At 38.3% G+C, this 16,549-nt stretch overlaps 1 protein-coding gene across 3 annotated transcripts in view; it reads right to left on the reverse strand.

Moving 5' to 3' along the window:
- TUT4 (terminal uridylyl transferase 4) overlaps positions 1–16,549 on the reverse strand; it is a 48,413-nt gene extending 31,864 nt beyond the window's left edge. For 2 of the 3 annotated variants that reach the window (XM_086617368.1, XM_086617366.1), the window contains exons 1-4: positions 16,468–16,549; positions 7,268–7,943; positions 5,393–5,556; positions 1,802–1,918 (exon numbers count right to left, since the gene is read on the reverse strand). In XM_086617368.1, coding sequence (XP_086473494.1) covers positions 1,802–1,918; positions 5,393–5,556; positions 7,268–7,829 — 843 coding nt within the window. In that variant the 5' untranslated portion in view covers positions 7,830–7,943; positions 16,468–16,549. The remainder of the gene's footprint in view (positions 1–1,801; positions 1,919–5,392; positions 5,557–7,267; positions 7,944–16,467) is intronic. The other variant, XM_086617367.1, reaches the window with a different exon arrangement.

Genomic DNA, 16,549 nt, shown 5'->3' on the forward strand with positions numbered 1-16,549 from the left:
GAGCTGAGAAAGTTTTTCTAGTGTCACACAGATTTTTTCAGAGTGGATTGTACTTGAAGGAAAGATATCAGAGGCAGAAAACGTAGTCCTAGCGCCAAGAAGTTTTGGTAAGTTGAGTTCCATTGCTGCATAAACAGCTGGTGCCAGAAAGTGCTATTTATAGTGCATCAAATTACAGTCACTTTAGTCCAACAGCAAGAAATGCATCAGATGCATCAAGTCATTTGGGCGTAAGTACAACAATCACTTGTTTTACAAATTCATCAACTAAATGAAATATGTGACTGACGACAGAAATAAATAATAACCAGAATGTAATCGTAAGCACTTAGAAAACACAGTCCAGCATGAAAATGTTTGGTTAGTTCTAGGCTGCATCTCTCAACTCTTCTATTCTTATTTGAACAAATTTAGAATAAGAAATAGTATGTGCATTTTTAAAGGACTGTGGGTTTTTTAATGTCACTGCTTTAGGGTTTTTCTTGAATGGGGAAGCCACAGCTGCTGCTGAGGTGATTATTTGACAGCCATGTACCTCATTGTTAGAGCTGTAAATAGGTATACTTTATGGAGTAACGTTTAGACAGTTACGCACCACTTACCACTATAATGCAGCACACAACATAAAGCTATTTGAAGACAAGTGTTCCAAACTGAAACTGCTCCCTATCCTCTAGCATTTCCAGTCAGTGGCAAAGAAACCTCATTCCTCAATTCTTATCTCCACGTGCAGATGAAAAGCGTGGGACGAAAGTGCTCCCATATGAAACATGGGGCTGGTTTGTTGCTGGTTTAGTATTTTTTTTCCTTGATGCAATATAGCAGACAGCAAGAGAACCAGAATCCTTTACAAATAATAACTGAACATAACACAAAAATGTTACTTTCTGAGATGTAATAGATTTATGACTGAAATTCAGAGTTTTCCAGGTGATGGCTTGCATATATGAGAGAATTACAGCATTGACTACAAACAGAAGTATGGTAAGAAATACACGGAAACAGGAAAAACTAATTGACTGAATTTTGGGGAATGGTTGTAGGAAGTAATTTTAACCATCGGAATCACAAAATCCTACACACTTGGGAATTGGTAGCTCTTCATCAGCATTTACAGAAATGGGTTGGCAAGAAAATTTCTGTGCCTTTTACTAGATGACATGCACGTAACAGTTCTTTAAAGCAAAGCAAACAGTAATACCATGATATCTGATAAGGAAACTGTTTTTCTCTTTGAAAGCCTTAGAACTGCTTTTCATATTAAACATATACACAAACCCAGGGAAACTATGAGTGACTCAGGAACTGAATCCCTCCTTACTTTAACTCTTTTTTAGTTCAGACATACTATCCACTCTGCTCATCCATCACAGAAAGGATGTAGATGAAAACTTTGCAAGGCAGACAAAAAGAAAAATAGAAAAAAAATCCCCAACCCCACCTCCAGCCTCTGAAGGTCTTGCTACCAATAATACTATTTTTGGAAGAAACAGAAAAACTAAGCATGTTTCTCACCTAAGTTACCTTGCATTCTGTCACTATGATGAACTGCCCACTACTCAGAAACACTAATTCAGAAGCAATGACCAAAAACGTTCTTTTCTCTCTGCCTTGACAGATCATCAAGCCCTTCCCCTCAAACAAAAAACGAGCAACAGAAATTTGTGGATCTCTGCTCAGCACACAAACTTTCACCTAAATGAAGATGATCAAACCAAACATGCTATGTAACAAAAAAATTAAAAAAAAAAAAAAGAAGAAGAAGAAAAAAATTTAGTCAAAATTTTATTTGTTAACTTACCATTATATTTTTCTTATGACGTTTTTCTTTAATATGCTTGTGAGCTCCCTGGATATTTTCAATGTGAACTAAGCAGAGCTTGCATAGATACTGACAGTTGGTGTATTCTGGGGAACGCTGAGGAAAAACGGCCATAGATTAAAAGAAAAATGTTTCTGCCAATAGTGTCTGAAAAACTCAAATCTTTCAATAATAAGTTGTATTTAACAATTACGTAACACTTGTAATATCAAGGTGCTTTGCAAACGTTAAGTAATCTTCAAAAAAAACACAGTGGAAATGAATTTTTACCTATATGACAAGTGGGGAAAGTGAGGAAAGGAAGTGAGATGACTTGAATTACACTTCTCAGTAAATTCCAGTGAGGCAAGATTAAGACTGAAGCGTTTATGCCTCTTAAGGCTGACCTAAAGGCCAGTAAGCCATTCCCTTATCAGCTCAAGCTTTTAATAACTACGGATTTATTAAATCTCAGCATCTATCCCTCTTTCTCTGACGAGAAAATGGGAAGTATTCATCATATTACCTACTATAGATGTTACGACAGATGGTGTTGTTGTTTGGCTAGCACATTCACAGCGTACTGTGCAAGTACTGCGTTTTTTGTTCCATTGAAAAGGGTGCGGCTGGCCAACAAGGAGGAAGATAGCCAGTTTCTGACTTACTGACGACCACACTCTGGGTAAGGCAGGATCCTCTGACAAAGGGTAAGATTATTCCATTTTGATTAATAATTCGGGATGCTCAAAAATTGGAAAAACATGCAGAACAAGCATCTTTTCATACAGACAGGCCGGGAGAGATGGGAGTACACATATGGAGAGCTGCCACCTGGGAGACCCTTGAGAGTCTGCAAGAAGCAGACAAGCCTCAGGAGATGATGGGGTGGAGGAAGGGAAAAATCACTATTTTCCTACGGTCCAAGAGGGGATACAGTGGAGTTTATTCAACCAGGAAACCACCAAGAACTACTAGACTAAAAGGCAGAAAGGACCACCTCTGCAAAGATGATTTTGTTTGCAAATAACTCCACTTTAATCTGTCTCATCCTGCAGTTGTATTTTCTCGCTCTAACAAAACACAGCTATAGACATTGGCAATCTTTTGATATGCTCACTGCAAAGAAAAAAGGGCTCCAACAACAAGTCTTAGTTTTCTTCCAGACTTGTTAGCAATTTTCCAATAACTGCTATCAGTTATAACTGGGAGAGAAAAAATGCTACTTAACATTTTCATCCTAATTCTAATACATCTAAATTTACTAAACCCAAAAAGTATACTGAAAAACACCAGATGTTTAAACAGTGACATAACAATGACTGAACAGAGAACACCATTTTAAGACACTAAGGTAGACTACAGATCAGTTAAACAAATTTGACTTACTAGACGGAAACTTAAACCACTGCTAAATTTGGGCAAGTTTTTCCACTTACTGAGTCTGATCTCTTGCTTTTGGGAAAAAAATAAAATAAGGTCTGATACCCTTCAACTGCAGGGTAAATATAACTTTAAAATAACTTTTATCACTAGTTCTCTTCATTCTTATTTTCTGAGACAGATACCTAGTAAGATGAAATTAAACATCCATTTGGAAAACAATTTATAGACAGTTACACTTGGCCAGCTCAGAAGATTCAAGTATTCAATATCTGATAATTGAAGTAGATCAAAAATATTTTACTCTTCTAAAATTGAATATCAGCAACAACAGTATTTTAAGAAATTAGGTATTCCTTTACAATACTGATCTGCAGTGTTATGTCAACAGATGTTGCCAGAGAGGTTGAATACTCTTTTTTAGTCATCTACTTATGCTTAACACCAATTAAAGGGGCAAGAACTCAAAAAATCAAGACAAAAAAAAAAAGCTACAGACTACTACTTGAGTAAGACAGATGCATTCAAACAAGCCAGGTCTCATGAAACTTACACTTGGACATTCAGGGAGCTAATTCATCTCAGATTCGGTTGCATTTTAAAGAACTCTGAGAAGGGGAACGTTCCAGATCACTGTCGAAGAGAAACTTAGGAGTATCTTTAAAAGGCTAAAGAGGATGAGCCAAAGAATTAGAGACCAGTCAGAAATAGCAACCAGAAAAATACTGTAATAAATTATTAATAAGCACATAAAACCAGGTCATAGGTGACAAACTCATCCGCTATAAACAAACTGCACTAAACCAATTTTAGCATTGCTTTTTTAAAGATAAAATCATACGGCTTGAAGAAGCAGCCGCAGATGCTGTATCTTGAATTTTACAAAGTTTTTGTAACTTGTCATAGTATCAGTCTCAAAAGGAGATCATAAATACTATCTAAATAAAGAACAGTAAGGTGGGAACAAAACTGCTCAGAAAACCGTCCTCAGAGCACACATACCTAAACTGATTCACCACCAGCCTAAAAGCACATGTCAAGTATTTTTCAACAGGGGTGCTTCCGGGGTCAGAAACATTCATCTTTTCATTGAAGACTTAGTAAATGCAATACAGGATGTGCTGACTAAAAATGTGAAAGATACCAAGTTGGGAGAGGTAACAGAAAACATAAGATGACAGAAATTCAGTGACCATAACAAATTAGAGAAGTGGAGTAAATAAGCTGTAACAATAATATCAAAGCAAAGTATCATTCCTCCTTAGATATTATCAACTGCAAAAAATACCAGATTGGGAACACCTGACTGGACATTTCTTAAGAAAAGGATATAGGGATCATTGCTATCCCTATACAAGCTAACATCCTATTGCTGCTAAAAGAGCAGATACCCTAAACAGAGATGCTGTATTTCAGACTGATGAAGCTTTCCTCTTTATATTTAAGACCTCAGCTGAAATTGCTTGTCCAATTTTGGATACCAGTTACATAGTGGATACCTACAGAAAAGCAACAAGAAAGAATCAGTAACTAAAAAACTCCTAAGACGGAAGAACAAAGAGTGAGTCTAAAGAAGGTAAGACTGCAGGAACTGTAATGATCTCCAGATGTGTCGAAAGTTGCTGAAAAAAGTAATAAACTTATGTTTATTTTCCTAGGACAACATATCAGGAATTAAAATGCTGCAAGAGGCACTTATATTAGATATTAGGAAAAACTTCCAAGTTACCTACATTGACTTTGAAATTTGTTTCACTGAAGAGTATATTAAGAACAGTTTAGAGGAATGTTTTTAAGGAGTCATCTTCAATATAGGTGACTTAGACTGGTGGAAGGCTAATATACTGAAGATACCACAAGGTACCACTGAAGATACCATGCAGTACTCTGAGTTTCTATGTAACCAGGCTTTCTAAAAAACCTTACATAAATAATGGAATTGTAAACTTTTAGGTCTGTAGAATTAAAAAATACTGTTCTACAAAGGCTACATGTGTCACAAAAGGAACACTAAGTTTTCAATTCCACATCATCTGCCATAATTAATCACTAGTCAACTACTAGGGATATAACCTTAAAGTGATTCATTATAAAGAAGAAAGAAACAGAGGCAACAGGCTCTAGTAGAAATACCACCCAACCAGAAATGTGGTGATGATAATGAATGAAGACACACATTTTCTTTTTGATCTGATAAATAACTCAACCTACTTTTTCAAGTCGGGAGATATAATCTCTTTCCAGACGTTCTTCAGCTTGTTTCAATCCTAGTTGCTGTTCAGCTGTCAGATTAGATTCATCAATAACAGCAGGGTTTTCTAAATAATCAGCTTCCAAAGCATGTTCTTTAGTTGATTCAGAATTCTTTATTTTATCTAAAGAAAGAAATAGTTATTTTCTTCAGAGTAACTCAAGGAGAGGAAAAGTACAGAGCAGTTAAGAGCACCTCACTAAGGAGCTGGACACAAATTAGAGCTACATTCCAGTTTTTTTCTTCAAGGGCTGGTCAAAATCACCTTAGACGTTAGAATCTTTCCAGTATGTTAATGAGTATTTTGGTGAGGTTTCAGAGACTAGTCTGCTACTAAGAGTGCTATCAAAAAGAGGAAAAAAAATGGTAGATTCATTTTGTGTTCCAGTCGTAACTTCACAGTCTCTATGTAAAGTTCTTCAAGGTAAGAAAGGAGTTTTTTTGTTACATAGAACCGAGTATGCAAGATCCTCATGCTCTGCTGTAACAGAAATAAGAAATATTAGGCTTAAAATTTTTTACACCATACATTTTGTTAAGAAAAGAGTCATAGAACTGCCTTAAAAACATTCACCCAAAAGATCTCATAGTCAGTCATCAGGCATTTCAAGCCCTGATTTAAAAGGCTGAGAGAGTTGCATCTGAAGACAGCATGACACCTTGTTGCCCACGGCTAACAAGCACAGAGCTCTGGAACGCTGCTACTCGCAAACATCCAGGTCAATTCCGAAAGGCCAGTTCCTCCAGATGCCTATGGATTGTTCATAGCCCACTAATTTGCACAAACATCTACGTCTTAAATGATTCCAGTAGTTTTTACACAAATAACCCTCACTTCTGCTGATGTTTTGTTTTGGTGGGTTTTTTTTTTTCTTTCTTTCCTTTCAAATGAGATCCGTGCCCCCAGATTAGCTAGGAATCAAAACCGAGCAAGTTTTCAAGTCTTGGTTTCTCAGTAACAGATGGTGCCTATAGTACATGATGGTGATCTACAAAGAGCTGACTGATCACAGGACGCTGCCATTTCAACTTGTTTTTCCTGTTAAATTTTATTAAGATAGCTAAAAAATTACACACTTTAGTATTTTGCTAGTATTTCCATACAAGCACCTGCTGTGGCTGTTCCAATACCAGGGAATACTTCAAATGGAAGGCCTGCACTGGCATGATATCTTAAAACAGCATGTTTATTGGAAAAAAATGCATTCTGAAAAAGTGTGACAAATCCCGAACTAAGGCATTAACCTGAAGTGAGACAAAGCCTCATCCATATATTTAATTCCAAAATTGAAAAATATGTGTAAGAATTGAACGCTCAATAGGGTAACCACTGATGGACAGTAGGTATTCCAGAGCTCCCTAAGTTAAAAAGCCACCTGCCAAAACATATTTTAAATGTTTTCAGCAATAAAAAGAGCACAATGATCACAGAAAAAAGGTAAATATTTCCCCCCATCTATTTTTTTTCCTTGCAGATTTTTCCCCTGATCTTTCTGAAAAGCAGTAATAGTTGGCATTTCCATAAGTGGCAATGATATCATGAAGAGTTCTCCCCTCCCAAGACATTATATTCACAAAATTGCCTGAAGCCCATGCACACTAAGTATCTTGCAAAGATGTTTAGGTTTTAGGCATGAGAAAAAAGGACAGCTATTATCATAATCTCTTATTCTCTAAGTAATATGCTTGTATTAATAGTATGTTCTCTCTAAATGCAATCAGCAACTTATTATATGTGAAAAAATATGCAAATAGAAACATTTCAAAGCCTGTTTCAGATTGTTAACCATTTTACCATAAGAAAATTGAATAAAGCAGTGTTGAATAATACTCACTGAAGACATCAGGCTTATGTTCCATTTTTCTTTGATCTGAAGCAGTCTTACCAGGATCACCAGTCTGATCAACACTAGTCTTCAAAGTATGAACTCCCAGTGGATTTTCCAACACAATTTTCCCTTTCTGTGGAGCTGTTAAGCTTTCCATACTGACCCCATTCCCTGAAACATGGGAGCCTGGAAAGTTTTCCCCCACTGGCTGAGCTTTTGTCTGTTTCAGGTTTTCCACTGCTGATGACAAATTAGAAAATTTTCTTGCTTTTCCATGACTTCGATCCTGAACGTTTGACCCCATCTCTTTAGTTCCAGGAATACAACTGTTCACTTTGCATGATTTATTTTCTCCTTGTTTTTCAGAACAAACATCATTTTGTTTACTTTTTTTGCTGCTATTCCCACTTGGAGAACTTCTCCCAACATCCTTCACAGATTTGTCATTTCTATTATGTTTATAATTTTGATTATTCGTAACTTTGACTGCTTTGCCTTCGTCACAGACAAGACGGACAGACTTCCTTGGGTCATGATTTCCATTCTTCGAGCTCTTGGCCTCTTCCATTATAGTGAAGACCTGCTTCTCCTGTCTCTTGAGACCACTCGAAGTGCAATTCTCCAGCAATTTGCAGTTGATTTTAAATCCACCGTGCAGGCAAGGATCGTAGCTGATTGTCTACTGAAGAAATAATAATAGACATTTTTAAACTTAAGGAAAAATATCAAAGATTTATGTAGACAACACATTAAAATAAACCCCTCTAAAGAAAAGTGTAACTACAAATTATTATAGGAAGGATGTTCCCCCCCCCAGGCATAAGTGAATTTTCATAATACTTTCCGTATTAAGGTTAAACTCACAAAAATTTTTATCATCCTGAGTTCTATTTAAAAGAGGAGGGGACATGAAGAGATAAAAAATGGCAGAATATGATAAAAAACACTCAGTGATAAACTTGCCAACAGCTTGCTTTTTTCTTTCCTTCCTATTTTTGGCTTTCTGAAAAAAACCTAAAACATCAAGATGTCTGCAACTACACTGGAAAAAGAAAAAATTTAACACATCTAAAAAGTACCACTCAATAAGCGTACTGCTCAAATTAGCCACTAGAGAAAATTAATTCAGTTTCCAGCAAGTAAGTTTCATTTTATTAACGGATTTTAAAAAAAGTAGACATAGAAATATTAATAAACCTGACCTATCACCTGTATCCACAGATACTTAAGTATATTTCTGACCCATACAATTCTCATATAAGTTAACTGCCATCAATTAAATAAGATTTTGCTTTGTAAAAAAACGCACAAACAGTAAATATTTTGTTTAGTTGCAGATTAACTTTACCTATCTAAACCTCAGTCCTTTAGGTGGTATATCATCTGAGCTTTATGTCGGAGACAACTCAAAGATTGTTTTTCCAATGGCAAGCTAAGCATGAATAAATGGGTCTGTTTGTAAGGAATTACTCCTACTAATACAGAAAATGAAGGGGGAACCTGTAACAAGAACTTGGATTATTTTTTTTTTTAAATAACTTTGAGATAGCAATAAAAATTAGAAAAATAAAGTATTAGACATAGAAGAAAATAAATTTTATAAAACTATAGCAAGATTTGAAGTTCGGGAACACAGAGTTTCTCTCTCTTTCCTGTCTGCTTACATATTTGGTAGGTAAAAGCATGATCCATAGAAATTTCTGGGTTTTAGAGAGCCCATCAAAATAAGTAGCTTATCATTTAGTGAAGAAAAGGAATAATAGAAAAGACAACGAATTACAATTATTAGAAGTATCACAATGTACTTCTGTACTTAAATAATAAGAATCAGAAGGAAGGATCAGACTAAAATGCCTAGTTAAAAAAACTCAAACCTTTCTGAACATTATCAGTTTAAAGGACAGCAATTTTTTTTTCAGGCTATATAACGTTGTTACTATTTCTCTCTCGCTTTAAAGAGACATAAATCAGAAAATACTTCAGGACACAAATCACATACCAAAACCGGTTATCTTAAGCCTCTACTGATATAACTAAAAATAAATTATTATCTTTCAAAAATAAAAAAAAACAACCAAACAAAACCCACAAGGATTTTAATGAAGTTAATGTCAGCATCACAGTCTTTAGTAAAATATAAAACTTGAAAAAGAAAAAAAATCTGCGTTACTAAATTCATTCCGACTGCTAAGTATTTTATCTCACAAATACATTATTAGTATTGCAACTATTTTCTATTAAACACTGATGACATCTGGCTCTTAATTCTAAACTAAAAGTCAAAGGCCAAAAATGAAAAAGATGAAATAGTCTTTGCCTTTGGATTTCAGTCAGTCTTTCCCATAGCAATTCTTACTAGCTCGGCAGCAGGAACTATTGCCCACCTGTACCACTGTTGCTCAAGCCTCAGTGTGGTAAGAACAGCCCGAGGTCCCCACGGGTTGGCTGAATTATTCCAGTCTCTGACCACCAGTATAAAGCACTGCTCTACAGACAGGTGAGATGTTATAGCTACGTACAGAATGTCACTATAGACTGTCACTGTACTCTACCGTAAAGTCTTTTTATGTAACCAAAAGAGAAAGGAGAGTAGGATTTTCCAAATTCTAAACTATTTCTTACATTTTAGTTGCTCAACCTGAATAGGGGAAAAAAACAACAACAAAACCACACACACATCAGTTCCACTTTCATTTCTGCTTCATTTCTGACATCCACTGCACTATTGAACTCCGGACTGGAGCACACCGTGGCCACACTTCCACGTTGACTGAAAAGTGGCACAGGTTGGCATCGACTCTGACAGAGCAGTAACACTCATTCTCCAACCCCGGCTACTTACTCCCACTCCTCGGGCTGCTCCCTCCCTCGTGCAGTTCCGCAGTGAACAAAACTGGAAACCAATCCAGCTTAATATAAAGCTGGCAAGGGAGAAGGAGGAGGAGCAGTAGCTGGTAATAACAAACAACTAGTAGGGTGGGGATAACTTCTGTTGGCATCACTTCCAGCTTAAAGCTACCATGAAACCCTAGCATTGGAGGAAAAGTGGGGCTTCATTTTGCTCTGCTTTTTATACATGTCAAATTGTTAGATACGTTATCTTGCAAGAAGTTTTAAAATAAATCCACAAAAATTCTACTGGAGGCTCAAATTACTTATCTCATCCATTGAACAAAATACACAGTTATATAGTCAAAGAGAACATATAAGCTTTAATGAAATGTACAAATGTGACCGGAAAAAAACAACTAAGGAAACTGCTAATAAAAACTATCTTTATAACCCAACTAATAATTGAGTACCATGCTAATATTACATGTTAACAGAATGAGTGTAATCAGTACAATTAGTTAAGGTTAAAAAGCAGAGAGATGTTCTTCATTCCTGAGAAATATGAATAAAGATAGGTCATGAAATTTCCTAAGATAAGAATATTTTGTACAAAAAGAGTTCCACAATGAAATTCAGAATCTGAAATACATGTGCAATAATAATGTTGTCATTTGGGATTTTTTTTTTGCCTTTTTTCTTTTTTTTTCTTTTGCTCTTTAATACTGAAATGATTCAGCAAACAAAAAATAATCTAAACTGCTGTAACATACTCAATAGTAACCACAGCATCAACTCACAGAGAACTGCAAAATAAACCAGATAATGAAACTTCACATGAAAAACTAAAAAAGAGACCACTACTAAACCCAATACAGTCTCAAAAAGATCCTTGCTCCCCTGACATATTGGCCATCTACATATGAGCAAAGGCAGAGAGGGAAATGGGAGGAGGGAAAGGAGTGCCTCTGAAAAGAATAACATGGTTGGAAACAAAATACTAGAGTGGAGTGAATCAATGCTGAGGTGGCATCTTTCTAGAAACCTGGATGGCATGTCTTACTCACAAGCTCAGGCTCATACCAAACTGCCAGACCTGGAATCAAAGAATAATTTTCTTCCAGGCAGGCTGGCAACAAAAACAGTTTTTCACTTGCGTCTGCAAAGTGGGGTATGATTCACCTGTTTAAATCATTTCAGCATATTTCACTCGTTCAATATCCTGGTCTTACAGGGGGCTTGGTTTTCCCCCCACCTTCTGAATGTACAGTGCCAGTCACTCCTCTGAAATCTAGCTCGACTCCTGGCACTTTGTAGAAAAACCATCTGGCTGAAATACAACAGCTTGAGGTCAGACAAGATACCATCTGACCTCAAATTCTAGAGAATTATTAAGCCTATACATACCTACAACAACCAAATTAAAATGTTTTAAACCAGCTTTGACTTCACTACTGCAGAATTCATTTTAGGTTCACGAAACTAAGGAACAAGATTGTTTCACTTTCATTTCTGCCAGTTTCTTTTTTTTCCCTCCTCTCAGACTTGCATTAGAAAACCCTGCAGTTGAATTGCAAAAACTCAGCATAAGCTTACTTCCAAACAGGGGGGAAAAATTAAAAAACACACTTTCAAGAAGATATTTCTACCCATTAGCTCTTCCACTGCTTCCTCTCAAATTGCTAAACGGTATTTAACTCCTTCAAAAGCATACACTTTGGGTCAGACGTTGCTGTAACGGAGCCTCCTCAAAGATGAGGCCAAGCTAAACTGTAAGCTCTTGCATTCCGAGTTGCTCTTTTGCAAAGCGTTTCTTTTTCAATCATTTCATTAGCAGCAGAACTGAATACACCTGGTTTCCTATACATCCATTTTGTGCTCTTCTGTCACACTGTCGATCACAGCCCATCAGGCAAGTGGAGGAGACATGCTGTAGCTGAAGGAACACACATGCTGACTTGGTTCTTAGCTGCTCCCGAAGAGGAAACATAACTTTGTCCTGCTTTCTCCTCAGCAGAAATCCCTCCTCTACCGAGGCGTGATTCTTCCAGAAAATAAACAGAAACTCAATGATCTTTTGACATTATTTCAAATATGTTCTAAAATTTGGTCCCAACTGGCCTAAAGCAACAGGAGCATAGAAGAGCAACTAAAAGGAAAGAGAATGGTCTCACAACTTTTGTTTCCTCAGGGAGTACTAGGTTAAGTATAAACAGCAGAAGTACTACAAACATAATTGTTATCACCTCCTTTCTACAAAACACTCCCTCCTCTGAGATAGAGACCGGTATTTTCTCCAAGATCTCCTTTTATCTGTCTCATTATGCTTGTTCCTTAAGCTCCAATCTCCCCAGCCAGCCTTCCAACAGTAAGTGGGGTAATTAACCTCAGTTTTCTCCCACTGCCTGATTATCAATATAGCCCAGCTGAACTTCCTCAACAAAAACAAAAGGAAATTCAGCAAACAAAGGTTACAGCCACAAACAGAAACAAAAGGAAAGGTTGTCATCTGCACTCTGCACAGATTGCAGTACAAGTAACATCTACAGACAGCCCTAAGGCATTAAGGGGGGGTCTTTTTTCTGGACTGTTCACAGCCTTAGGCCCATTTTTGTGTCTGAGAACTTCTACAAATCATTCAAGCTTTTCCCATGTTCTATGCCAATAGTTTAAAAAAGTTATCACACATTTATGTCTGCTTTATGATGAACTAGACTTAGCACAAACTATTAGCAATTCTTCATGTTTTTCCAAACTACTTAAAACTAAAACTATCAGAGATTACTGGCCAGTAAAGCGCCTCAGGCTCTACCAGCAATAAACCCATCATCACTATTCTTAGTAACAAACCGAAGTGCTATACAGTGCTTCAGATCTTCCTGATTCTACAGGCTATAGAATTTAGGCTAATAAGCATAAAACTACCAAAGTCTATCTAGAAGGAAGCCAGGGCAGTGCACACAAAATTTAACACACAAAACAGGGACGCAACAAAACTAGCACTCTGGGCTTAGTGAAGACAGGTAACTCAGTAGGAAGCTCTGATGTTGTATTTACAGTGTGGAGGATCGAAAACTTCTAAGTTCATTAGATAAACAAATGGGTGTATATATACATACACACATAACTGTAATAGGATTATATCTGAATTACAAAAGTATTGCTGAGCAACTGAAGTAACAGGAAAGGTTTTGCTTGATACAAAACTTAGTAACATAAGTAGGTGCAAATATCTTGCAATTAAATCATGAAATGAGAAGAATATGCTGGATAGGAGATCTGTACAAGATGTGCCTCTTACAGAGTATTTTCTCTTTGCGTTGACACCCGCTGTCTTTTCTACAACACAGTATGACTCACTGAGAAGGTAAGAAAGAGGCACGTCACCGAACACCAAGAACTACCACTTTCTGAACCTACTACTGCTGCTGACTGCCTAGGTTTTACTGTAATAGTCCTTTAAACATTCCACTATTAACTTAATCAAGCACTGCAGCCAGACCGAGGCTACCAGCTACCTCAAATGCTGCTGGATGCTCTAAGATTCATGCTGCAAACAGATCAGGAAACTGATGCAAGGTAGCTCCAACTTTAAAAACAAACAAACACAACATTTGTACACCAATACAGGTGAAGAGGCTGGAAAGAAAACAGTACAGCACAGGTTTAAAGCCTTTCAGAGGCTACACTAACTTCCAGAGGCCTGAATGGATCATGAAACTGGCTTAAATGGCAGCTATGCATTTAAACTCAATTTATGCATCTTATCCTTAAACCTCTGTTTATACTCGATGCTTACGCGAAACAAAAATACAGCAGTATGTATTTGTGGCACTGAAGTTTATCTGGATCTCATATTTAAGCAATAGTGATCCCTTCACCCAAACTTTAATCCTTGAGGAATGGACAGCCTTTCAATTACTTCACACCAGTTGCAAACTAGTTCATGAACTACAGCTGAAGTAAATGGATCTTCTACCACTATCCCTCTGTCTGCTTTACCAGGATCCAGAACTTCAGTACTGAAAGAAATATGCTGAAAACCACTCCTTTAGAAAAGTTGTCAAGAATACATCTATATAGTTGGCACGCAGACTGAGTCACAACAGTTTGTGACACAAAACCGATTCCAGACTCCCAAGTCAAGCTTTGTTGACACCAATACCTAAAATATTAAAGTTACTTCGGGCTGGAAATATTATTTCATACATCAACAGAAATAAAAAATAAAACCTAAGAACATCTGATAAATTGTTTTTTTCTAAAGATTTGCTAAAACATCAGAACCAAAATTATGAACCAAGGATTCACTATTAGTAGATAGACATGTATGCATGCATCTATTTTTTTAAAAAAAAAAAAAGAAAAAGGGAAAAACTAGATTCATATGCATTGTTAATAAATTTAGGTAGTAAGTTTTTAGTACTTCTAAGTTAAGTGATCTATCTAGTTACTGATCTATCATCTATGTGTAATTAAACAATTTATCAAACAATATACAATATAGTCTTAATGTGCCAAAGGCGTCAGAACTATGTTGACTTCCCCTGGATTGCTTCCATTCTGCAAATTAATCCACAAAGCAAATTGCAGGATCCTTCTTTGTATGAGTTCTGAGTACAAGCCAATACCAGTATTACATTATTTCATTAAGATAGGGGCAAAAATAAAGTTAATTTAGTAAAAACGCTTTGTAAAGTTTCAAAAGCAAGCATTATAAATAGAAAACAGGACACACTCCCGGCTGGGCAAAATTCTGAACTGCTGTACAGTATCAATATGAATACACGATCCAAAACCATTAACACTGACAAGGAGATCCACAAGCCATTTAAGAGGATCTCCCCAGGGACATCTCGCTTTCAAGTAGGACGCAGGGAAATCCTGCTCGCTTTTCTCTTTCTCCCTCTAGCAGCAATTCCCTTCAGAGGAAGAAATGGTAAATGCCTCGCAGCGCGCAGGTGCCCCACGGCACCCGGCAGTTTCTTTTCCTGTGCTAGTTAAGGTACGAGAGAAAAGCCCCAGCTGTCCTCTGTGCAAGAACAGAACATAGAAGGAACTTTCTGATCCCTCTGTACGTATCTTGTGGGAACATATCCCAACACATATGTTCTGGGAAATAGTAATGTCATCCCAAAATTAATTTTACAAAGGTATTTTCACTAAAGTTAAGTAGAAAAATTATTAAAAGAGCTCACTGCAAAATTGATGTTTGTAAAGGAGACCACTCACTCCTAATATAGCATCTTCTGCCAGATACTGTAATTAAGTCATATTTCCATGGCTGGTTTACTTTTCTTGTCACGGAAATAATTATGTCATAACTATCTGAGGACAGACTAACCAAAAAGCACCTGCTGAAACTGGGAGTACAAGTCAAACAAAAACAGAAACAACGCATATCCTCTACTTTCAAGCAAATGACTCCCGAATCCAGGGCACAGTGATCAGAAGCCAAGCGACGTGGAGCTGGCATGAATATAAAAAAAAATATTAGATCCATACTTAGATATGACTATCTTTTTAATGTACTAATCCCTACCTTAGTCTGAACCTCATTATATTGTTTCTCTGCGCGTTACCAGCTCGTCCTCCTTTGATATACCCAGAAACAACCTTAAAGGCAAGAAGGCCTCAGGTAATATGACACATTCAGCCAACTGGCAAATTACAACATATTGCAAAAGCAGAAAAGTCGTTCGGCTGTATTTGTATACAAGATAAGCCAACAAAAGAGCACAAACACATAGGCGAAGGAATGTTGGTGTGGCATTTCAGTCACATCATAACCCACAGCAAGAAGACCCTCGCTTTGGCAAGAAACGGCGGAAGGGGGCACAGTTGGTGAAGGCAGCCTAGGACAGAGGGGCATTCCCCCGGGCGGCCTCACCAACTGCAATGGTTTCTCCCTCCCAGTATTTAATTTCACAGCGCCTGAGAACAACAAGCTGCACGCACACAGCTCCAGCCTGGCAGACCCCGGCGGGCGCACAGCCGGGCGCTGCCCTCAGGACGGCCGCCCGCCTCGATGCGGCCGGGGGACCGGTCCCGGTTCCCCGCTGACCTTGGGGCTTCCCCTCCGTCACCCCCCGGGCCGTGACCGTCACCCCCAGGTCGGGGCGCGGGGCAGCCCCGGCCCCACCACCGCGCCCGGGCGCGGGGCAGGGAAGCCGCGATGGGCCGTCAAGGCGGGGCGCGGGCAGCAGGGCCGGGGCAGGGCGGGGCCGGGGCTGAGCCGGGGGGCGTCGGCGCGAACAGGCCCCCCGCCTCCCCCCGCCCCGCTCGGAGGGAGAGAGCAGAGCGCACCCAGCCACCCCCACCCCTCGAGGCAGGCCCGCGAAGCTGGGCGGGCTGCCCCAGCCCCTGGAGCCCGGTACCTGGCTGCGGCGCTAGGGGTGCCGGGGCTGCGCCCCCGCCATGCCCCGCTCCAGCTGCTGGAAGCCCCGACGCCAGCGGCTC

The sequence above is a fragment of the Tauraco erythrolophus genome, chromosome 10, assembly GCF_009769465.1.
Source record: "Tauraco erythrolophus isolate bTauEry1 chromosome 10, bTauEry1.pri, whole genome shotgun sequence".
In the NCBI taxonomy this organism is placed as follows: Eukaryota; Metazoa; Chordata; class Aves; order Musophagiformes; family Musophagidae; genus Tauraco; species Tauraco erythrolophus.